This window comes from Phytophthora sojae (assembly GCF_000149755.1).
Source record: "Phytophthora sojae unplaced genomic scaffold PHYSOscaffold_10, whole genome shotgun sequence".
In the NCBI taxonomy this organism is placed as follows: domain Eukaryota; phylum Oomycota; class Peronosporomycetes; order Peronosporales; family Peronosporaceae; genus Phytophthora; species Phytophthora sojae.
Window position 1 is genome coordinate 2,330,121 of NW_009258124.1, and position 24,119 is coordinate 2,354,239.

Consider the following 24,119-nt stretch of genomic DNA (forward strand, 5'->3'; position numbering starts at 1 on the left):
AATAAACCTCTGACTACATTCAGTATGGCGTGCTGATCTTGTGTTCATTGCACCTGGAGCACAAGCACACTTCTTCCCAAACTTTCTAATTACCTATCCATGACCAACCAGAGCTTGTTGCCAAAGTTTCAGGTCGATCCGAGCCATATTAATAAAAACGAATTTATGATGTGCACGGAAAAATGTTCCCTGTTCGAGGCGACGCCTATTAAAGCGAAGTAGCAGGCGAGCTCGAACGGGCCAAAAGAGAGCCATTGTTGCTACCAAGAAGCACCGACACGGACTCCGGCTCGTACACCCCAGCTCATCGTCCAGCTCGTCATCCGCGCATAGCCTTCAATGTAATTTAGAGAAGTTGCTTCTCGACAGTACCCGGTCCTCAGCATGCAAAGCTGCTTGCTACTTGGCGTAGCGTTGGCGCTTCCTTGAGGCTCTGCTTGTTGATGCGCTGGTCAAGCGATCCCGAAGGGCCGCATACTTCTTACCAACGGCCGCCGAGCGACCCTTCTTACGACAGCATAAGGTTTGAAAGGCAAATAGGCTTAATAAAGGGTCCTAAGCGGGTCCAAATAAGGGTAAAATGTCACGTTTAAGTCTATTTCTGATGTCCTCCATACTAACGGTCGAATTTGCTGTTTCATAACTTTGCCCTCTGGTTTTATGGCATTAAAAAGATAGTGACGTCGGTCCAGCTCAGAAAAAACCGTGCCGATACCACCTTCCGATAAGCATCCAAATGTTGTTTAACCGAGGTATTTGGTTTAGTTTTTGGTCCCCGTGTGAGCGATTCTAAATTGTGACCCTAACCCATTCGCAGAATTAATGTAAAAAGTAAAGCGCAGTGTATATAAGAGACGTAAAAACTCCATAAAACGGAGTCTCATGATTATAGGGGGGACTTCGTTCCCAAAATGATTTTATTCAATGGTAATGGAAATGGCCAATCTCGGGCCAATTTTACCTAGTCTCCAATTTTTATGCATCTACGCAAAAAGTAAAACAGCTAGGATACCAATGAATAGCTCATGCTCTTGCCGATTTGTTAGACTAATTTATAGCTTGCGACCTCAAAAAATAAGCGCGGTAGGAGCGACTAAACAACAGCGGCAGGGCTAATCGATTCATTTAAGTTCCTTTCGCTATGGGGTGGAAGTCTGTCCCTTGTATGGCACGCATATAAGTAGTCAACGAGGATTTATCTCGTGTGAGTCGGCTATTTTATTGATTTACAAAAACGGCCCTGAATTGGCTATCGGCCCGAGATTGGCCATTTCCCCTAGTAAAAAATACTAATGCCACGGATACCTCACTTATCGAAAGTTTATCGCATCTTCATAAAGGGTTGGCAAAGTTTGGAAGTGGAATCATAAAGTAAAAAAGCAGATTAGTGTACTTGTAGGGTCGCTACAATTGAAAATGTATGTTTAATGATTATAATCGCTGCAAACCCGCCGTCCTGGTATGATAGTAAATTCGCAAATGGTGTTTAGCCGTGCTAAGTTATGATTATAATCGCTGCAAACCGCCCTTGTATGATAGTAAAATCGCATAGTCGTGCTAAGTTCTGTTATGGCGTACTAGTGGTAGTTAATCCCACTGAGACTTTGATCGTTTACTGTAGCAAAGAGCTCGAGTCGAGGCGCTCGACCAGAAACAACAACAAATATCGTTCAAATCCTCAGGATTCACTGCTATTTTGACCAATGGTCGAAGCGTATCCACTCGACCAGAATACTGCTGTTTCATTGGTGGAATTTCCCGCGCGCATCTCCCGCCTTTTCCCTGGCGGTTGTGTCCTGCAATGACCGGTGCAAACTGAAGCTAGCATCGTCGCGAATGCACAGTTCAATCCGGGACGTAGCCATTCAAACGGGATATTGACGAATCGCAACGAGTAAATCTCGCCCCGCCTGTTGCTCGATAGACATCAGGTGCGCTTTGAAACGCGTCGTCCCTCCCGGAATTTTCTTTCTCTTGTCTTGGGTATGCCCATACTGAGAGCCTTTCATTCTCCCTTTTCTCCTGCGCTGACTATAGTATAGTTAACGACTTCGACCGGCTATTTCGACAGTATGGAACCACTAGCGGCGGGCGAGCATGGCGCTGGAGCGGCGTGGGCGGCCATCAAGACTGAGGCGGCCGGCGGCAAGAAGCGCAAGCGCCTGCAGAAGAAGGCCCCGGGCGCGCCCAAGCGCGGCAAGTCCCCGTACATCCTGTTCTCCATGGAGAAGCGCGAGGAGATCAAGGCCACGATGCCCGAGAACTCCAAGGTGACGGACGTGATGCGCGCCATCGCGGACGCCTGGGGCAAGATGGGCGACGAGGAGAAGCAGCCCTGGAAGGTGGCGGCCGAGGCCGACAAGCAGCGCTACGAGGAGGAGATGGCGGCCTACGACGGCCCGCTGCGCGTGCCCAACAAGCGCGCCAAGAAGCACCCGGACGCGCCCAAGCGCGCGTCCTCGGCCTTCCTCTTCTACAGCCAGGTCATGCGCCCGCGCATCAAGGCCGAGCACCAGGACATGAAGAACACGGAGATCTCCAAGCAGCTGGGCGAGGCCTGGGCCAAGGCCACGGACGAGCAGAAGGCCCCGTTCGTCGAGAAGGAGAAGGTCGACCGCGCGCGCTACAAGCGCGAGATGGAGGAGTGGAACAGCCACAAGGCCGAGCGCGAGTACAACGAGTCCCAGCAGCAGTTCAACAACTACGCGGCCATGACGGGCTTCGACCAGATCAGCTACACGGGCTCGTACTCGACCACGGAGGTGTAAGGCGCCCGCCCTGGCGCTGGGGATTTTGCTACTCGGCAAGTGCCGTCACTTGTGATTGACACCGCCGCGCTTCGGGCCCCGAGGAAATCGCCCCGCGTATGACGTACTGCCATGGGAGCGGGGCTGCTCAAGTCGCGCGCGCGCGTCAATCGACCGCCCACGGAGGAGGAGGGTGCTTCTCACTTCTTGTCCTTGCATTGTGTATCGTAACGTATCCTTCCCCTCATATAATTTTCCCATTTGCAAAAACGTCTTCGAGTTGCGTTGCGTCCGTCCTCCACTTGAGCGCTAGAAGATCGGTCTGCGGCCGCCAATCGAGCCCGAAGGCCAAGGTATCAGCGGGCCCGCGTGAGGACACCTCGCGCGAGTCAAAGACACGCCCCGTTTGGCGTTATGTCCACGACGCGTTTGCTGCTTGGCGTCGAGGACCATCGCCACTTGCGACGCCATCCATTGCCGACGACGACGGCACAGCGGCCAAAGCAATGCTTTGGCCAGTGCTTTGAAAGCATTGACGCCCAAAGGCTCGGCTTGGATCGCGTTTAACTGCTCGTGCTGTGCTGCACGGGTTCGCCCAACAAGCGGGCAATGCAACGCTCGGCCGTCACCGGGTTGAGTTGGGAATGCTATGTATTTGTTGCGATTAGATGGCACGAGAAACACTGACTACAGCCCGCTCCTCCTGACCGAGGAAGCGGTTCACGCCGACGAGAGGGCGTCCACGCCGGGCAGCACCTTGCCCTCCAGGAGCTCCAGGCTGGCACCGCCGCCCGTGCTCACGTGGCTGACCTTGTCCTCCGTGTTGAACTTGACGCAGCACGTGGCCGTGTCGCCGCCGCCGATGATGGTGGTGGCGCCGGCCTCGGTGGCCGCGACCACGGCGTCCATGACGGCCTTGGTGCCGTGGGCGAAGGCCTCGAACTCGAACACGCCCATGGGTCCGTTCCAGACGACGGTCTTGGCCTTGGTGACGGCGGCCTTGAAGGCCTCGCGCGACTTGGGGCCGACGTCCAGGCCCATCCAGCTGGCGGGGATGCCCTCCTCCTGGGTGGCCGTCTTCTGGGCGGCGTCCGGGGCGAACTTGTCGGCGATGACGAAGTCCACGGGCAGGTGCAGGGTCACGCCCTTGGCCTTGGCCTTCTCCACGATCTGGGGCACGATCTTGGCGCCCTCGGCGTCGTACAGCGAGTCAGCGATCTCCATGTTGTTGATCACCTTCTTGAAGGTGTAGGCCATGCCGCCGCCGATGACCATCTCGTCCACCTTGTCGAGCATGTTCATGATGAGCTGGATCTTGTCGGCCACCTTGGCGCCGCCCAGGATGGACACGAAGGGGCGCTGCGGGTTGTCCAGCGCCTTGGCGAAGTACACGAGCTCCTTGTCCAGCAAGAAGCCGGCGGCCTTGACGGGCAGGTCCACGCCCACCATGGAGCTGTGCGCGCGGTGGGCCGTGCCGAACGCGTCGTTCACGTACACGTCGCCGAGCTTGCTGAGCGAGGCGCGGAAGGCGGCCACGGCCTCGGGTGAGGCCTTGACCTTGTTGCCCTCGGCGTCCTTGCCCTTGCCCTCCTCCTCGACGTGGAAGCGCAGGTTCTCGAGCAGGATGACGCTGCCCTCGGCCGGGTTGGCGCACGCGGCCTCCACCTCGGGGCCCACGCAGTCCTTGAGGAACGTCACCTTGCGGCCGAGCTTCTGCTCCACGGCCACGGCCACGGGCGCCAGCGAGTCCTTGGCCTTGGGCTTGCCCTCGGGGCGGCCCAGGTGCGACATGAGCACCACGGCCTTGGCGCCCTGGTCCAGCACGTACTGCACGGTGGGCAGCGCGGCGTCGATGCGCTGCGTGTTGGAGATGGAGCCGTCCTGCGCGAAGGGCACGTTGAAGTCCACGCGGATGAGCACGCGCTTGCCCTTGACGTCCACGTTCTTGACGCTGAGCTTGGCCATCTTGACAGAGGGAGGAGAAGAGAGGAGAGTGGGGGTGTTGTCGACTTCGAAGCGAATTCGAGAATGAGATCTTCTCGGCTTGGCTCGAGGGGGTCAACGGGCTTGACTCGTGAGGAATCTTTGCATGGGTCGATTGCTTTTTGCCACTATTGCACCACATGGTCGGGCGTCTATGGCTACCTGGTAGCTTTTTTGCCAGGAAGAAATGATGGTAACGTTACACTTTTTCTTCATGTATGAAGTCAAGACAGCAGCAGCAGTAGGAGAAGTGGCGTTGGCGATGCGTTTTTCGAGTGTGTGTACCGATTTTCCATGCTTACGCGGTGGAGTTGAACGGCAGGGACAGTTGTCGAAACTAAGCTTACGGCCAGAATTGTGTAGTGTGTCTTGTGAACGGAAAATTGTGTTTATGATAGATGAATGTGAACGGTGCGATGAATAACTTACCACAGTGTCATAGGCTCGATTGCTATTCCAGTGTTGTCCAGCGCCTAACGTAACGACAAAGTCAGCTGAGGAACGCCACTAGAGTTCCGACAGACAACTTATGTGTAGTTTTGAAGATGCCCTTCGCATGGTGGGGCACAACGTTAAAATTAGTTACGAATTTGAAGGAGCAGTGTCATAAAACACTTTAATTTCAATTGGTGGTGGTGGTGCAAGCCGCGTTGTCTGTTTTACTAAAGAAATACCGCCTCGATCGGGCTCAAGACGGGCACCAGTAAGTGTGCTTCCGGGTAGTCACGGTTCGTCCTGCCATTGACGCGCTGGCGTGGCCGAGCAAATGTAAAGATACGCTCCATACTTTAATCAAGTGATAGAGAAACGGAGCCTGCGCGTGTCGCACAGAGCGTGACGTACGTGGCCGGCCGGCGTTGCAGTCGATTGCACAGTGCCAATTTGCCTGCTCTGCGGCGCGGTGGAAACCAGGACTTCTTCGGTGGAGAACCATGCATCTGGCTGTGCGTACGTATGGCGCAGCATACGGATCTGTTCGCGTGTGTGCTTTTTGTTGATGTCTTGGCGGTCGAGCAGCGTCGGCGCTTGGAATGAACGAGCAAGAGAGGAACGTCTTTGGTGCTACAGTATCCGCTTAGATCCCGTGGGCAATGAAGTTGAGGCTTTGGCCACGACGCATGACAGGCCACCACGGCACTTTACCCTTTTTAGTGCCTGCGCAGTACTGTACTTTGCCGCATTGACACCCCACACGCTTCAAAGCTCCCAATTCTGTAGCCATCTCCCCACCGTATCCTGCCAACGATAGCCGCCTCATTGGTGAAGACCATTCGCTCTATTGCACCTCGCCTCAATTGTTTCAGAATTGCTGTCAGCAGGCTTAATTTTTTTTCATTCAACCCAACGCTCAGCTACTTCAAACTCGCATCTTGAACGTGCTGAGGCAGCTCACTTGGCTCATTCGTCGCGACTACAATTCTCAGTGTGCGTTGGGTGCGATAGTAATACCCTGCGTGCGCTGAGATCCCTCCTAGCTTGCGGTCAAGGAAGCTGATGACGCCTGTGCAAGGTCGCTCGTTGCAGGGCTCCACACGCTCGCCCGAGATGACCCCGATTCCGATCAAATTGCCTTGCGGGACTGTGAACCAATGCAACTTGTGCAGAATTAAATACTCGACGCCGTCCTCCTCCATCTTCAGCATCCCAAACGCTTTCAAGGCTCCCGGGCTGTAGTAAAGTTTGTTGTCCACCCATTGATATCCACCTAGAAGCATAATCCTGCTGCGTACCCCCAGAGCTGTATCAACACTACACGGCTCGGAGAGTACAGCGAAGGATCGGAACTTGAGCCATACGTATGTCAACGCCCACGGCACCCGAACGGACGAGATGATCGCGATGATGACCAAAACGACTGCGCCGTGACACGTCAAACTCCAGAGGTAGTAGGACACGGCGAGAGCTGTGGGCTTCGAGTGCTTCAAGTCGGACCTGTTGAGTCCTGACAGAATGGTCTGCAACACGAGAGCCGTGACCAGCTCGCCGACTAGAGCCGTCTCATAGCTGAAATACACTCGCTTGACTCGCAGGCGCCACTTTTCACTTAACCACTTTGTGTTCTCCAGCATCTCGAACAGCAGCAACATCAAACCGGACAGGTTGTAGCCAAGAGATCCGTATTGGACTCGCGTAAGCCAGCCATCGTTCGCGATAATGAGGAACAAGTCGGTCATGATTCCTTCCACTATCAGGTAGAGCAAAGCTACCCGGTGGTAGTTTGTCGCCCCATGCGCAGACAACCGCAAGCTTACCTGTACGAACACCACCGCCTCTTGCTGGTCGAGTTTTTCCCTTAGCTCGTCACACCGTCGACCATAGCGCCTACAGGACAAGTAGCTGCGACGGGATCAAGAGTCCACAATATATAATCCAAATAGCCCCTGCGACTCCGTACCAGTACGAGACTCTAGGCTCCGTACTACCAGTATCATTAGCCAGGAACGACCCATTGATGTCGTATGCTCCCAATACTTCCACCGCAATATACGCGATCTTGTCCACCGTACCCCACCTCTGCCTCGTAGAACGAGTAGAACCCGATACTGGCGTGGTAAAAGTACACTTGAAGCGGGAAGCTGTCGTTGGCGCAATTGGACGGTGCCGTACGGTACGGAGCCACTTTGGAGCTGCCGATGAAGTAGTTGCCATGCGTGTTGTACTGCGGCACCACCGCGTGGCAAACAATACCATTGCTCGTAGTGAAGTAGTGCGTTGGCTCGAAGTTCCACCAGACACCAGCCAGCACGAGGGCTTGTACAGGACAGATTTCGCCCAGATTGTCAGTCTGCTTCTGCTGATCGTGTGATACTACGAGGATGTCGGACATCTTGTGTGGCCGGACGAACTGCGCATAACTTCTCAACTGCAGAATCAGAGGCACCACTCCCACGAGAAGCCACACGAATAGTAGTTTCTGCTGCGCTGTGAATAAGGAGGAGAGCCCATCTCTCGACGGTCTAGCTGCAGGCACATGGTAGCTCTGTTGCGAGCTCTTCTTCATCGGCAAGTATGGGCAACTGTGGTCCACGGTAGGTCGAAAATAAGGCTGAAAACGGACGAATCCAACTCTGTTACGGCTACCATTGGGAAACCACCCGCGTTATCATGGCCGATTCAGCTCCGTTGCAATGTACACAGCTCGTTTCCGAGCGAATTTCGATCAGGGTCAAGGTCTTTGGGAATCATTAGGTTTATCAGGTCCAACCAGTATTCTAATCGTTTGTTGAGTAACCTGTGTGTGTCGAAGCACCGCCCAGCATCCTGCCCAAGAAACTAATCACCCCAGAACAAGGCCTCTCATTGCAAGGCTCCACACGCTCGCCCGAAATGACCCCGATACCGATTAAATCATCTCGAGAGGCCGTGAACCAACGCAGCTTGTGCAGTACCAAGTATTCAACGCCGTCCTACACCATCTTCAACATCCCAAACGCTCTCAGCGCTTCCGGTTTGTAGTAGAGGTTGCTGTCTTCCCACTGGTATCCACTTAGTAGCATGATCCTGCTGCGCACGCCTAAAGCTGTATCTACACAACACGGCTCGGAAAATAATTTAAAGGACCGATGCTTGAGCCAGACGTACGTCATCGCGCAAATTACCCGAACAGATGAAATGATGCCGATGACAACAAGTACAACAATACCGTGGCACACCAAACTCCAGAAGTAGTAGGATACTGCGAGTGCTTCTGGCTTTGAATGCTTCAAGTCGGATTTGTTCAGTCCGGAGAGGAAACGCTGGAACGCAAGAGCGGCAACCATCTCCCCGAGGAGCGAGGTTTCGTAGGTAATAACTGAGCGCTTGATTCGCAGGCGCCATTTTTCACTCAGCCATTTGGTGTTCTCGAGCATTTCAAACAGTATTAGCATCAGTCCGGAGAGGTTGTAGCCCAAGGACGCGTACTGAATCCGTGTTGCCCAGCCATCGTTCGCAATAATTAAAAACAAGTCGGTCATGATGTCTTCCACAATCAAATACAGCAGCCCCGCCCGATGATAGTTGGTCGCCCGTGAGCAGACAGTCGTAAACTTTCCTGGACAAACACGATCACCGCCTCCTGTCATCGCACCTTCGACCGTAGTTTCTCAGCAATGAATATCTTCGACGGATCAAGAGTCCACGATACATGAGCCAAATGGCCCCAGCGACTCCGTACCAGTAAGATACTCTAGGTTCCGTACTCCCCGTGTCGTTAGCCAGGAACGACCCATTGATATCGTACGCCCCCAACACTTCCACCGCAATATACGCGGTCTTGTCCTTGCTGCAGTATGTCCCGACTTCTCCTTCGTAGAACGAGTAGAACCCGATGCTGGCGTGGTAGAAGTACACTTGAAGCGGGAAACTGTTGTTGGCGCAACTCGATGGAGCTGTGCGATACGGGGTTACTTTGGAGCTGCCGATGAAGTTGTTGCCATGCGTGTTGTACTGCGGCACCACCGCGTGGCAAACAATACCATTGCTCGTAGTGAAGTAGTGCGTTGGCTCGAAGTTCCACCAGACGCCAGCCAGCACGAGGGCTTGTACGGGGCAGACTTGGGTCAGGTTGGCGGTCTCCTGCAATTGGTCGTGCGGTACTACGAGGATTTCGGGCATCTTGTGCGGTCGGACGAACTGCGCATAGCTTCGTAGTTGGAGAATGAGAGGCAGCACCCCCATGACGAGCCACACGGCAAGCAGCTTTCGCTGTGCTGTCAAGCAGGAGCTCTAGGACACACCACCTTGTCGTGCAAGAGCTGCTTATTTCGGCGCGACTCCTGAAATAACTAACACACGTCGTTTTAGCACTTATTAGTTTTATTGGTTTCGGTAATAACGTGGAGAACAGACGTGGAGAAGACGCAACTTTGAACTTCTCGTCAGTATGAAGTTCATTCTATGAACAGGGAACGCGATTTTCACGATATGCTTAACTATATTGCATGTTTTCAATAGGTTTGGTAAGGAAATGCTTCGTGACTGCATCGTTACCAGCGACGATCACGCTGCGAACGCCGCAACAAAGGACATCACTTTCGCTTTGTTTTAAGCGCTCTAGGTATCCTGCTTTGTTGTCTGACTCATATATGAGTCATTGCAGTAAAATATAGCAAAAAATAGCAAAAAATAATAGAAGATTGGTGATAATGAATAATTTCGCGGGTAATTTTCCAGCATATTCAACAAGAACCCGGCGTCACCTCTACTCTATCGCCACTCTTCAATCTTCCGCCGACAACTCAAGCTCCTTCTTCACCCCCATAGCTACAAGTCGGCAGCAACTCACTAGAGCTACCGGTGAGAAGAGACGTCGAGGACAGGAGTCCAGGGACCAAGCGTCCTTGGACAAGGAGCCAGCAGGGGAGTTGACCCCCCAACACGTCCATCTTCTGAGGCTGCGGGTGAAACAGTTGGAGCTGAAGGTCGAACAATTGCAAGCGGAGAGGGACCAACTGGAGGAGGAAGTGAAAACGCTCAAGGTGCAGCTTCTGGTGGACTTGGTGGACTCTATCGCATTGCAGCTTATCGAGACCCGCGCGACTATTGTGAAGACGACAGCGAAGACCAGCTCCAAACGCAAGGCCCAGTCAGCGGCGCGCAAACACAAGTCTGAGGCCAAGCGAATTAAGGCGACACGCCGAGCTCATGACTTGAAGTAGCACTTTGAAGGCTATCCGTACGTAATCAGGAAGAGAGCTGAGCACATTTACTTCTTTCTTCCTTTCGTTCATAGCTTCGTGGTATTCTGGCTGATCAGGCGGAAGCAAGCATCAAACAGTATCATAGAGCGATCAGAGCCCGGAGCACAAATTACTAAGGACGAGCATTGGATTTATGTGGTCTGACTACAATTCAAAATGTCCGCTGAGCACGATGGGGGGGGGGGGGGGGGCAGTTGCGGTGAAACACCACCTAGCATTCTATTCAGGAAACTAACCACCCCCGAGTAAGGTCGCTCGTTGCAAGGATCCATTCGCTCACCCAATATCTTCCCAATTCCGACCAAATTGTCTTGAGGGACCGAAAACCACTGCAACTTGTGCAACACCAAATACTCGACACCGTCCTCCTCCATCTTCAGCATACCAAACGCTTTCAGCGCGTCTGGTTTGTAGTAAAGTTTGCCGTCTTCCCAATGATAACTCGCTAATAGTATGATCCTACTTCGCCCTGCCAGCGCTGTATCGACACAACAGGGCTCAGACAACACTGCAAAGGATCGATACTTGGACCAAACGTATACGAGCGCGCAAATGACTCGAACTGACAGGATGATCCCTATAACTACGACCACGAGGATGCCATGGCACACCAAACTCCAGAAGTAGTAGGACACGGCGAGCGCTTCAGCCTTCGGTCGCTTCAAGTCGGACTTGTTCAATGCAGTGAGGAAATACTGGAACACAATCGCCACGATAAACCCACCAAAGAGCGCTGTCTCGTAGCTGAAAACCGATCTATTGATTCGTAGGCGCCACTTCTCACTTAGTCACTGCATACTCTCCACCATCTCGAACAACAGCAGCATCAGCCCCGAAAGGTTATAGCCCAACGAGGCGTACTGCACTTTGGTAGCCCAACCCTCTTTCACGATAATGAGGAACACGTCGGTCATGACCCCCTCCACCACCAGGTAGAGTAACCCCACTCGATGGTAGTTTGTCGCTCCATGCGCCGACAGTCGCAAACTTTCCTGAACGAACACGACCACCGCCTCTAGGTGCAAGGTTTCTCCCATTTCATCGCATCTGCGCCCATAGCTCCCCAGCAACAAGTAGCTCCGACGGATAACAAGACAGCGATACACCAGCCACAATGCGCCCGCCGTGCTATACCAGTACGACCTCCTGGACTCCGTGCTCCCCGTGTCATTAGCCAACAAAGGTCCGTTGATGTCATACGCCCCCAAAACTTCCACGACAAGGTACGCGCTCTTGTCCTTGCTGCAATACGTGCCAATGTTTCCTCCGTAGAACGAGTAGAACCCGAAGCTGGCGTGGTACAAGTACGCGTGGAAAGTGAAGCTGTCGTTGGCGCAACTGGATGGGGTCGTACGGTACGGTTCTACCTTGGAGCTGCCGATGAAGTAGTTTTGATGCGTGTTGTACTGCGACGTGACTGTATGGCAAATGATCCCGTTCTCGGTCGTGTAGTAGTGAGCTGGTTCGATGTTCCACCAGACTCCAGCCAGGACGAACGCCTCCGCCGGACAGACTTGGGTCAGATTCGCGGTTTTCTTCTCCTGATCGGGCGGCACTACGAGGGCTTCGGGCAACATGTGAGGCTTGACGAACTGCGCGTAGCTTCGAATCTGCAGAACCAGAGGCAGTACCCCCAGGACGAGCCACACTGCGACGAGCTTCCGCTCTGCTGTTAGCCAGGAGAGGTGACCATCTCTAGGTGCTGTCACCTTGACAGCATCTAATAACCGCTTCATTGGGCGCGACTCGTGACAGTGTCAGCGTCTTTCAGTCTTTATCACTCTGCGTGAGTCGCGAGACTAAAAAGATGTAGAACCCGATGAGCACTTTGATGAACCCACGTTGGTCTGGGCTGTACCGCTTGACGCATAGTATCGTGATAACATCCGTTGTTTCCAACCCCGCAGATATTCAACGCTTCATTTTGATGGTGTATCGATCATCGCGAGTAATTCAACACCTGAACGACGCCACGGTACGAATGGATCGCTATAACTTCTACTTCTCCACGACCAGCGTTTGCTTTGGCTGGCATCCTAACGATAAGCGCCACAGATACTTAAATAACTTACAATAAGCGAAATGACTCATGTGGTGTAGTGATTTGGCGGTAAACGAGAATCGAGCTGACGACCAAGCTTCAGTGGCGACCCGAGTCGTCAGGACATGTTCAGCAATGTTCGGCGGATGCTGATTGGCCATTCTGGACCGGTGCCGAAGACTCGTCGACACCCAAGTTCGAGACCCAGGACTTCAAGTACGATCCGAACTTACAGCGAACTTTGACTCGAGATCCGCACTTAAGACGACCGTTCGAGCCCCGGCGACTGCTCCAAGTCTTCATCGTCCAATAGAGTCATCGAGAGGCCTCTTGGGGCGTCGAGGAGGCTCTGAAGGGTCGGTGGTTACTTGGGAAGATTCAAAACGGACGCGTTTATACTAGATATTTGTATTGAACCATAGGAAAGAGAAGATATAACAGATAAGCCCTTTGGGCAACAAGATCAGAACAGCTTTTCCTCCCAACCACTCAAGGAAGACGTCCGGGCTGTCGGTGAGTTCCCGTAGCGATTGGATAAACCTGTTGGTAGGATTATGACTCTCGGTGGACGCGCCTGCTAGTTTTGTAGCGTGCGTTTACCCGTGGTCAGGCCAAGAGTAGTGAAGAAGTGGCCGTGTATACGAAGGGCGAGTCATCGCCGAGTTGTGGAGGAGCGAGAGCGCACTCCATTTATCCTTCCCGCCGGAGTATAGCTCCGGTACCCTCGTATCAAGCCGTGACTGGCTGGGACCCTTCCTTCCTGAGGGCCTGCGAGGTTTATATTGCGTGTGAGAGCGTGCCAGCCTTTGCTCGACTAAGCGGAAACACGGTGCGCAGAGGAAACATCAACCCGGTGCAAGGGAAAGTTCCTGGGCCTTCAGGTTCTAACCCTAACAAGCCCATTGAGTCATCGGGACTTGGTGGGTGTTGTTGGTGGGGAAAGTGTGCTATTATATAATTTAGTGCGTGTTCCTACACGACAACTGGTGCCGCGACCCGGGATTGGTGTGACCTTCTGTGTCTCGTGTTACAGCAGGTCAACTGACTTTACGAGCAACAACCAAGAAGAAGAAGAAGAAGAAGAAGAAGCTGATGATGAAGAAGAAGATGGCGACAGGATCTCAATCCGCGGTACCAGCAACTCCGATGAAGTCCGGCGGAACGCGCGGCGACGACTCGACGGCGGTCTTGATCACACCGCAGCCCGGCCCGATTGCTGAGCGCAACGTCAGCTTCGACGAGCCGATGACTGGATCCGACGCCAAAGATGAAGAGATGGATGAAGAATACGACGACTACCTGGAGGAGAAGGCGCCAGCGGTGGTGACACCCGAGACTCCGGAAGATGCAGCGATGTCCGCGGGGCGCAGCGGGGGCTCGCGCTCCCTGGCGCGCAGTGTCGCGAGCGAGTTGGAAGACGACGCGCCTCCCATCTCGCGCAACCTCGCGGACGAACTGGATGATGTGGATGGCCCTGAGCCAGCGTATGATGACATGGAAGAGTTTGAAGACCGCGCCGACGACTCACGATCGCCGGTGCTGACGACTCAAGTGACCGAGCAAACCTCGGGCAACCGGCCGCCGATGAATGGAGGCACCCCGGCAGCCAACAAGGTACTCGGCCGATGCTTTGAAGCAATGTGTGCGAGCGAAAATGGGGTCGACTCTTCGAGCCGCGCATGATCCGCCAAGCGGTGTGGGCTGACCTGAGCCACCAGTTGGCACGACCAGTGAATGCGGTCACAGTTGAGCAAGTGGCGAAGGACACGGTGACTTCCTGAAGGCGTTGGGTCTCCGGCCCACGCTTGCCCCGTCGCCGTCGACGCTGGAGAGTTTCCTGCCCGCGGAAGCCGGAGCCGAGCTCTGGTAATGGAAGAAAAAGTTGTGTACAGCCTTCGGGGTGACCCCCTTCTCTTTGGAACAGCCGAAGGCGGCTCGCATCAACAAAGGCGGCGCTGACCCAGCGCGCGTCCCGCTCCCGCGAACTCCGAAGAAGACCGAGCGCAGTAACTCAACCCAGGCTGCGACTAGATGAGTGTTCAGTGCGTCGGGCGAGTGATCGCCGTACTTTCAAGACTCCCACATGGTCACTCCACCCGCGACGACTCGTACTGACCGAGTTGCGCGTGGTGCCGAAGACTCGAAAGTGACCAGGAGCAGTCTACGAAGCACCGGACGAAGCTCAAGTCGCAAGTCCCGCTACGCCGACGACTCATCTGATGACGACGATGACTTCACGGGAGACGGAGGTGCGCAAATGGACGAATATCTGCGACAGATCCGGGAGGTGAGCCACGCAGAGACCGTGAACCCGACGCCGAGGCTCGAGGTAGCGATGCACCGACCACTGGGGCAGATCCCGACGTTCTCGGGCGCTTGCAACAGGAGCGAGAACTCGATGCAGTGGCTGCGCGCTTTTGTGTACGAGATGAAAGGTACACACGCGCCGCCCAATGAATGGTGCATGCCCTTCAAGCTACGCCTGAGAGACGGCGCGGTACACTGGCACCGACAATTGACCAAGAAGACCAAGCGAACCTGGACTCTGCTGAGCGAAGCCTTCATCCGCTACTACTGCTCCCAGTTCAGCCAGTCAGCGGAAACCCGATACTACTCTGCCAAGCGCGACGACAAGGAACACGTCTGCGACTACCTGAACCGACTCAACGGCTACGCCCGCAACGCAGGCGTCCAGTTCGAGAACGGCGGCCGCAAGGCGAAGGACCACGTCAAGCGCTTCCTGGGGACTTGCGGCGACCGTTAGCTGGAGAGACGACTCGCTCCTCTGCGAATCAAGGACATCCATGAGCTGGAGGAGATGATCATCGAAAGGCTGAAGGTTGAAGAGCGACAGAGTTCGGGCGAGTCTTCGCAGTCGCGATCCAAGGCTCGGGAACCGTCCCGCCGACGTGATGACAGGCGTCCCGATGACTCGCGTCGCCGAGATGACCGGCGCCGCCAAGACACCCGAGACGGATACCGCCGCGATGACTCGCGAACTGGCCACAGCCGTGGGGATCGACGCGAACGAGATTATGAGCGTCGTCGTGACGACTCCAGGAACGTTCCTCGCGTGACCCTGGCTGACGCATCAGTGGAAGACATAGTCGCTGAGCTGCAAGGACGGGACGCCAGGAGCACCTCGACCGGACGCGACAGTGCGCGCCAGCAGTTCAACGATGACAGCGACGCCGCCAGCGATCAAGGCTCCGACGACTCGTGGTACTCCGAAGAAGGCAGACACGATGGTTACTCGTCGGATGACAGCGACCACTACGTGGCTGCTGCGAACGAGAGTGAGCGACGCGCGGCAGCTGACGGCACGTACGCCAGGTCCGACAACCGGCCTCCCCGACGCGATCGGAGTGGCCGGGAACCCAGTCGGGACAACCGGTACCAGAGCCGAGGCGGTCACGACAATCGACAACACCAGTACGGTCCTTGCGCGGCCTGTGGCGGTCTTTCCCACTCGGCCCACTTCTGCAACCGGCGCTGCCAGTTGTGCAAGCAAGTATACGACGCAGGCCGGTGCGAGGTCTTCCAAGAACTCACCAAGCTTGTTCGCAACAAAGTGGACAAGAAGGACCTCACTCCTGAGCTCAGAACCTCCTCTTCACGGAACATTTAAACTAGGCAGTCCGCCAACTGAAACTGGGTTGGTCCCAATCGGGCTTCCACCGTTAGCCGAGCCTGCAGTCGAAGCGGAGTGTGTCTACGCTTTTGTGGGCAAGTGCGAATGGCCGGATGAAGGACGAGGTACATGGGTGAACGTGACGGAATTCGAAAAGGAGAGAGGCGAAGGCCTCGGTGGAGGTGATTTGAGTGAGAAGAGTGATGACGAAGTGATTGAAGACACTGCCGAAGACTGGATGACAAGTGCAGTGCAGGAAACATCGCGCCGACGACTCGACGTGGAGGTACGCCTCCTGCCCGGAAAACGCATGGGATGGTGGTCGGCGCAGAAATTTGACCGACGAGTACGTATGAGGACGCTGGTTAACGGAGCGGTCAACGACTCGCGGACGCGGATCTTGCTGGACAGTGGAGCGAACGTCGGTGTTATTTCCGAGAAGTATGCCAACCAGCTGAGGATCAAGGATATTCCGGGTCATGGTCGGTGTATGGAGGTCCAGGGTATCACTAAGGGCAAGGCGACGACGACTCGGAGGGCGTCCGTTAAGACCACGCTCGGATGGGAACGCGTTTATGTTTTCGAGACGTGGATTATCGACCACAATGCCGGTGTTAACGTGGTGCTAGGCACCGACTTCATGATCCCGGCTGGCATCCGGCTGGATCTCTTCAACGCGGCGACCAAGCTACCGGACGAAGTAACGATCCCGCTGATCAAGACGCAGAACATGGTCGACGAGGCCGAAGGGGTCCACGTCAACGGAGGCCCGGTCGATGTGCTGCAGATTCCCGGCCGAGATTGGAAGGAGTTCCGGTTGCAACGGAAGCGGCCGTCCCCGACGACTCACGCACCGTGGATCCGACGGACCAACAAGCTCATCCCTACGGTGAAGCGGTTCCACAAGGGGCGCCCGCAGCGGATCCGACTGACGAACATTGACACTCGGCTCACGATCTGCTCGGCTCACACGACCTTCGTGGTGTGGGTCGTTGCCGAAGTCTTAAGGATATGTGCGACTCGACTCCGACAAGTATCGAGAATGGCAAGTTCTTGCCTACGAAGCGGCCCGCGATAAGACGCTGCTCAAGCGGGAAGCCAAGCTTTACGCTCAATGGTTAGCCGGCCAGCCGTCGGCAGTGGACCGACCCGAGTACCCTATTCCAACCGGACTGCTCTAACGTCCTCCCGAATACTCTCGGGGCGAGCAAATCTCGGAGCTGTTCGACAGCGACGGGGGTGAGGATTCTGACGGCTTGCCAATGGGCAATGATCCGGAACCAAGCTCCTTGGGACCGGGCAGAAGCAGTCAAGTCGCTCCCGACGACACGCCAGCCGATCCACAAGTGGCCGAAATTGCTCCCGATCAACCCTCGATAACTCAGTTTCCGACTGTGGCGACAAACGGAGACACTCCGGATTTGAAACCGCATTGTGACCTGACCAATGAAGCACCGACAACTCATCTGGTCCCCCGTTACGACGCGCACACTCCCCTCGCTATGGCGGAGCATACCTTTATGTCGGTGATGAGCGTACTGGGCATGGACGAGGGTGATGCGACAAATGACAGCGCGTGGCTACCGACGGGAAGTTTCCCGACGACTCCTACTGCGTCAAGCCTCTCCAAGACACGGCTCCCGAAGAGTCATACGGGGTGCGTGGTATCTTTCGCGGGCTTGACACAGCCTGGGCAGTATGGTGCAGATGGAAGCTGCGCATGGATTGTGTGGCGCCTACCGGAGTGGAAATTGATGGTTGCCGCGAACGCTTACCTCGCCGACACGACGAGCTCCCTTGCCCAGAGCGCCGGTATGACATACGGCGTGCTGGCGGCTTTACAACTCGGTGCCGACGACTTGGTCGTTGTTAGCAATTCAAGGCTGGTGTTGTTGCACTCGCTAGGGGCAGCTGACTCCGGGGCGATGACTCAACCGAGTTACCACGAGGAGGTCAAGGCCTGACTGCGATCTGTGAGATACATTCACGTCGCACAGGAATACAATGCTGCCGCGGACTCGCTAGCTTCTGAAGCGTTGGAATCTCAGACGTCGAAGGTAGTTTTGAGTGGCGATAGGAAGGCCGCGCTCTGTGAGCTCAACCAACTCCAAGCTGTGATCTACAAAATCGATCCGGACGGGATATCCCCGCAGAACGTGCTTCCCGGTGATTCCTTTCGGTCCCAAGATTTCTCCAGCAGTAGTTCAAGGAGCATTGAGCCTACCATGGCCGCGCCGATGACTCCGTCACAAGCCAAGCTCAAGACGAAGCCACCGATCCGGACCGGCAAGACAATGGAACCACTGCCGACGACTGGTGAATGCGAGTTTTGTGCAAACAGTGCAGGTTATCCAGAGAACGGACAGACCAACAGCACACCGAGATCTCGCGTCGACTGGGTCAGTCGTATCTGGCCGTGCATGGAGCGGGGCAAAGAGACTGATGGAATCGAGGTCTCTGCGTACCAGCCTCTGCGGTCTACAAGTACCAATGCTGCACGTGGACTTTGCTGGAAGAGTGTTGTGGTCGTGCGCAACGCCTAGCCCCCGTCCGCGACAACTCAACCTCACGGTGAACTGCGCCTGGGGTAATGCAGCCCAGGAGTGCAGACGAAAATGGCTACTGCAGCTTTGCATGCTACATGGAGATTGAACGCGAATGATACGAATGGAGAATCCCGATTGAAACGAACTACAACTTCCCCCGACAACTCAAGGGCAGTGCTGGTGAAGACTTGGTGTGCTTGGAGCTCGGACGGAGGTGCGCTGACAACTGCCGATGACTCGAAGCGCCTGAAGCAGGATCTACGCTGGGTCAGACGCGCTACGGCAAGATGGTGGCTGAGAAGTTTTTCTGAGGACCGGATCGGCCGCAGGAACTTGCTGAAGCCTATGCGCCAGGAGCTACCGCAGTCTACGGCCTCACCAAGCTCGTCCAGGTCATCACGCATCATGATGCTGATCATCGTATGGTTCCCGAGAGCCGGGTGGTTGTACAGAATCAAGCCGAGCGGTCATGGAGTGTCGTGCCATTGTCTACGAAGCAGAGTCTGACGAAAGCGATGATGCCACCGCTGCTCAACTCAACAAAGGTCGTCGAACGGCGGCGAAGGCAGACAATATGTCGGCACTATACCGGACGAGGTCGAAGACCCTATGCGGCGGTCGCCAACCCGGCCCCGACGGCTCGGTGCGAACCCGAGTCATGGAACCAAGTAAGCCTACAGCAGCGAGCCACCGGCGCGACATTACGACAACGCAGACGCCTACCAAGCACGCAACCGGGGCAAACAACACCAGACGTCGTTAACAGCGAAAGGAAGCAGAAGCAGAACGCACCACGACGCTCGCCATCATGTGGTTCACATAGTAGTGGGGGCAGCTGTGGTGTAGTGATTTGGCGGTAAACGAGAATCGAGCTGACGACCAAGCTTCAGTGGCGACCCGAGTCGTCAGGACATGTTCAGCAATGTTCGGCGGATGCTGATTGGCCATTCTGGACCGGTGCCGAAGACTCGTCGACACCCAAGTTCGAGACCCAGGACTTCAAGTACGATCCGAACTTACAGCGAACTTTGACCCGAGATCCGCACTTAAGACGACCGTTCGAGCCCCGGCGACTGCTCCAAGTCTTCATCGTCCAATAGAGTCATCGAGAGGTGTGACGGGGTCACACAGCACAATGCACAGAGGAAGTGCGTGCGGATATTACTATCCAGGTGAACAGCAGTTCACCAGTTCCCGGCCTCAAAGGGAACGGTTTGCTACAAAGGAGTAGGTTATAAGACTGACTGTATTTTGGTAGAGGTTAACTTGGTCGTAATACAAACTACAAGTTAACTATACAAAAGCCCACACAAACTCAAATGGTTGGCTTGCGGAGCTACTGGTACCATGTACCATGTACTCGGGAGAGTGACACCCGTCACTCTTCATGTAATGGGTACACTTGATTGTACCCCGTTACATCCTCCCCCACTTATCTGAGAATCACATCTGATTCTCCAATCAGCTTCGAGAGAATCCGAACACCCAAAGGTCGGATTCTCGGGCGCCGCCGCCGCAAGGCTGGCGCGCCTCATTGTCACACCCACAGTGACTTGTGCCCGCAGCGGGCATCCCGCGCTGCACCCCCCTGCCCTCGGCGATGTTGGCCGCAAAGCCGACGCCTCTAGTGGCTGTGTCCACAGCGCTAGCAGGCGCAGAGTGCCTCGGCACGGGTTGCATATGTCTCCAAACTTGCTGTGTCCCTCGTAGACCACCAGCAGTTGGCGTCGCATGGCCCACGGGCCCCGCTGGCACGTTCGTGCTGCGGTGGCCCCCGCGAGGGACGGCACCTTTTAGGTTAGCGCGTAGCGTAACCATAGCGAGAGCTGTGCTGCTCGTCTCCGGCCATGACACCGGTCCGACATGACCCCGCTCGTCACGGCGCAGTGTGTCGGTCGTCGGCACGACCCATGGGCAGAGGTCAAACGTTGACCAAAGCCAAGAAGCATCGGGCTTCATCGTCGCCATAGTCCCGGGGACCACGGCTGTTGCTCACAGCCCGCTCATCATTCCGAGCAACGCGGCGGACTTGTTCAATGTCCTGTCCCGCGTCATGGCCATCGTGCCATCGACGTAGAGGTGTCTTCCGTCGACACCAAGGTACCGCAATGGTACTTCATCATGGTGTGAGGTGTCTTGCCCTCTACCACCAGCTGTTGCTTCATGCATCGCGGCGACCAACACCAGGTCAGTGTGCGTGCTATGCCGCATAACGCACAGTCCATACCAGGACATGACGGTGTACAGGGGCACCACCCCGTACACCAAAGGCACGTCGTGCACCTCGTGTACCACGACTGCCATTAGTGCCTCGTGCACATCGAGTGCCACGAGCACGGCAAATGCCGCGTGCACTGCGAGTACCTCGCGCACACCAAGTGCCCCGCGCACAGTGAGCGTCACGGGCCGACGGCACTGCGTCTACATCACAGACATATGTGCCACGTGCACGCGTATGGCTTCGCGCCTTACAGGTGCGGCATGTGCCGCGCCAACTGTGAATGTCTGCAAAGGCAACACGTTCGGGTTCTCCCCTCGTGGGCAACACCCATGCTCGGGACTGATAGCTACCTGGCCGGCAGACGTGCCGCGCCCAGCGTAGCAACAGCCTGGAGCTTTGGCGTGGTGCTGATGGCTACCTGGCCGGTAGACGTATGTTGCAACAGGATCACGCTGCGGCATGTTGTTGCGTATGTACACATGCCATCGTCCGCGGACCAAGCCACAGACTGGCTGCCATGTCTTTGCCTGACAGAGGCAGTCTTCCAGCAGCGAATGCGCGCGCCATCTTCGGCCCAGCAGCGACAGTAGCCGCTGCCAAGGTTGCTGGCCATCGGTCACCATGACCATGGGACCTGAGCAGCGATGCATCAGGTCCAGCACCTTCGTGCAATACTTCGTGAGTGGCTACACCATGCAGCCACTACACTGGCTTCTACGACGAAGCAAGTCTCATGCCAGAGACCTCGGGAGGAAGGGCACTTCAGATCCCCTCACCCACTTACGAGTTGAGCCCCGGCGGGTCAGGCGCCAGCCGGCCGCCTAACCTCGCGCCGCCCTGCAGCACCGAGTCACCGTGCCAGCAGACTCCGGTGGCACGGGCAGCTACCCTTCTTTGGCTCTGGGTCAACATCGTCGACCAGGGCTTGGCATCAACCAGCCTGGATGCAGTTTGAGTCTGCGTGACTTGACGTGTTACTCTGTTACCCACGTCTTCGGGCAATGACACCCATGACAGCGTACGGCTTGTCCTGCATTCAGAGTAGCTGCATGGCATGCACGCATACTCAGACTCAGCCATCTCGGCACCGAGTCATGGACACTTGTTGTCCCAACGCCGCACAGTGCTAGGCGCGACAGACCGTACCAACGATCCCTGCCGTGCAGCGGCCTTTGCCTTCAGACCGAGCATGCTCCTGCATGTGGTCATTGAGGTGTCGCCCTCCGGCAGACACGTTCCAGTCGTGATCGACCATGCTCGCCGAGTCGGCGGCGACGCAACATGCATCGCCGCAGGTACGTCGTGTACCCAAGCCACGTCTTCTGTGCGCATGGCCACAGCTGCGCTGGTCGACACCCAGTCGAACGTCATCCATGATGACCGGGTGCCAAGTCCTTGGAGGAAGGAAGTGCTTCCGCGCACTCCTCCCCCGCTTAAAAATCAAAGCCGCGCGGCGCCTTCAAGAGGACCGTGCGGCTATGACATCGTGACGGTGTCACGAGCCTCTTAAACTCCGTGTGGTCATCCACCACACGCGAGGAGACCCAAGTGACCTGATCACTAGTCTTGGTCATACTGACCGTGCGTGGAACTAAGTTACCCACGCTGAAGTCGCTTCGAGCGACTCCTTCCGGCTCATGCGGAGCCTTACGGCATCGTGTGGAACTACGTTACCCACACAGGAAGCGCATCATGCGGCTTCACAATCCGTTACCGTCTGAGTGACGCGTGTGGAACTATGTTACCCACACAGGAAGTGCATCGTGCACCTTCCTCATCAGTTTAGGTCTGAGTGACCTGGTGTGGAACTGGGTTACCCACACAGGAAGTGCCTGCAGCGCCTTCCTCTTCAGTTATGGTCTGGGCGACCGGGTGTGGTACTTGGTTACCCACACAGGAAGCGCGTGCAGCGCGTTCCTCTTCAGTTAAGGTCTGGGCGACCGTCCGTGGTACTTGGTTACCCACGCCGGAGGTGCCTTGAGCGGCCTCCTCAGCATTACATGCTCTGTGCGGAACTAAGTTACCCGCTAGTCAGTGGTCCTTGGTTACCCACCTGGTGGTGTCATCGAACACCACCCTTGTCAATGCTCATGCCGAGCAATGACTCTCAGCACTGGAGTTGCTTGTTGAAGCAGCTCCACATGCCAGGTATAACAGCCCTCGGTTGCAGATACACTGCACCTTCTTCATGGAGATCAGCATGTCAATGATGCCTCCCTTCTTCTTCTTCGTCTTTCGGACGCATCCAGCGCCCTGGCGGTCCCATCGGACGCCCTTGTGTCTGTCCAGAGGTGGGAACATGACTCACCAATGCTCTGTCAGACACAGAGGGCCGACTTAGCCTCAAGGCGTTGTCGCGCTACTCGACCGAGAGCCTGTGCAGCTTGCACGGCGCACTGAGGGCCAAGTCATACTTGCTCAAGCCGAGGGCATACACGGTTCCATGCCCAGGGCCGACTTCGGCACGATGTCCGGGACGATGTACGGTTCCATGTCCGGGACCATGTGCGGTTCCATTGCTGTCAGCGCCCTCGAGCGCGGCAGCCAGGGTCACAGCGGACCCCAAGGTTCTTCTTCGGCCCAGCCTCAGTCAATGAGACCTGACCTTGTTCTTAGACTCTCTCGCAGAGACTCGGAACTTGTGTCGTTATTCCAACCGACACATCTGGCGACGTGCGAACATCCACGCGACGTCCCAGACTCAATCATGTCTAGGGATACCATTACCCCCGCACACACACGTGTACTACCGACAACCCACCGTTGTCCTTCACCAATGCGAGCGTCAGTGCTCGCAAGGGACCCCGGGTCTCTGTGGTGTACGCCTTCCGTACACCCATCACAAAGACTCGGGCCAACCCCAGCAAGGCCCTCGTCCTTACTGGTGGTTGTGTCCCCCTTGAGCACCTGACGGTGAATGGCGTCGGCGCCCCCTTGACCCTCTGGTCTTCGGGTAGGTCTTCTTCCCAGACCCAGACGATGGGCAGACACGTTGATAGTGTCCTAGTCCGCCGCAGCCGTAGCAGCGGGCTGAGTACTGCTCAGCCGAACTCAGATCCATGGGTTCTGGTTCGCTGTCAGCGACCACAGGCTGTACAACAGCCAGAGCACCAGCCTACTTGTGGCTGTACTCTTCCTGGAGGGCGACTTGGATCGCCTCCTCCATAGTGGCGGTGCGCACGCGGAACAACTGCGTGCGTGCAGGACCGACCTTCAGGCCGTCCACGAAGACTGTCATCTTGACGTCTTCCGACAGTGGGTTCCCCACC

General features: G+C 55.8%; 6 protein-coding genes across 6 annotated transcripts; 3 read left to right on the forward strand and 3 right to left on the reverse strand.

Moving 5' to 3' along the window:
* Positions 1-2,062: 2,062 nt before the first annotated feature.
* PHYSODRAFT_288743 (hypothetical protein) lies at positions 2,063-3,012 on the forward strand. The gene has a single exon (XM_009537672.1). It carries the CDS (start codon positions 2,073-2,075, stop codon positions 2,766-2,768), a length of 696 nt encoding a protein of 231 aa, XP_009535967.1. The 5' UTR covers positions 2,063-2,072; the 3' UTR covers positions 2,769-3,012.
* Positions 3,013-3,380: 368 nt separating this feature from the next.
* On the reverse strand, positions 3,381-4,761 carry PHYSODRAFT_355963 (phosphoglycerate kinase). Its single transcript, XM_009537673.1, has one exon. It carries the CDS (start codon positions 4,710-4,712, stop codon positions 3,468-3,470), a length of 1,245 nt encoding a protein of 414 aa, XP_009535968.1. The 5' UTR covers positions 4,713-4,761; the 3' UTR covers positions 3,381-3,467.
* Positions 4,762-6,082: 1,321 nt separating this feature from the next.
* PHYSODRAFT_524550 (hypothetical protein) lies at positions 6,083-9,428 on the reverse strand (the record flags this gene model as incomplete). Its single annotated transcript, XM_009537674.1, has 2 exons — positions 6,083-7,067; positions 8,800-9,428. Coding segments are annotated over 2 exons (1,614 nt in total), but the record flags the coding sequence as incomplete, so codon positions are not given.
* A 428-nt stretch (positions 9,429-9,856) lies between these two features.
* On the forward strand, positions 9,857-10,369 carry PHYSODRAFT_339683 (hypothetical protein; the record flags this gene model as incomplete). The annotated part of the gene is made up of 1 exon (XM_009537675.1): positions 9,857-10,369. One exon carries the CDS (start codon positions 9,857-9,859, stop codon positions 10,367-10,369), a length of 513 nt encoding a protein of 170 aa, XP_009535970.1.
* An 830-nt stretch (positions 10,370-11,199) lies between these two features.
* PHYSODRAFT_252517 (hypothetical protein) lies at positions 11,200-12,147 on the reverse strand (the record flags this gene model as incomplete). Its single annotated transcript, XM_009537676.1, has 1 exon — positions 11,200-12,147. One exon carries the CDS (start codon positions 12,145-12,147, stop codon positions 11,200-11,202), a length of 948 nt encoding a protein of 315 aa, XP_009535971.1.
* Positions 12,148-13,547: 1,400 nt separating this feature from the next.
* PHYSODRAFT_339685 (hypothetical protein) lies at positions 13,548-18,940 on the forward strand (the record flags this gene model as incomplete). The annotated part of the gene is made up of 13 exons (XM_009537677.1): positions 13,548-14,066; positions 14,126-14,221; positions 14,377-14,458; positions 14,528-15,180; positions 15,217-16,023; positions 16,142-16,369; positions 16,415-17,071; positions 17,118-17,222; positions 17,292-18,035; positions 18,081-18,544; positions 18,627-18,686; positions 18,757-18,809; positions 18,873-18,940. The coding sequence occupies 13 exons, from the start codon at positions 13,548-13,550 to the stop codon at positions 18,938-18,940; spliced, it is 4,536 nt and encodes a 1,511-aa protein (XP_009535972.1).
* Positions 18,941-24,119: the final 5,179 nt, after the last annotated feature.

Coding starts and splice junctions, on each gene's coding strand:
- PHYSODRAFT_288743 (XM_009537672.1), top strand. CDS start 2,073: ATGGAACCACTAGCGGCGGGCGAGCATGGCGCTGGAGCGGCGTGGGCG.
- PHYSODRAFT_355963 (XM_009537673.1), bottom strand. CDS start 4,712: ATGGCCAAGCTCAGCGTCAAGAACGTGGACGTCAAGGGCAAGCGCGTG.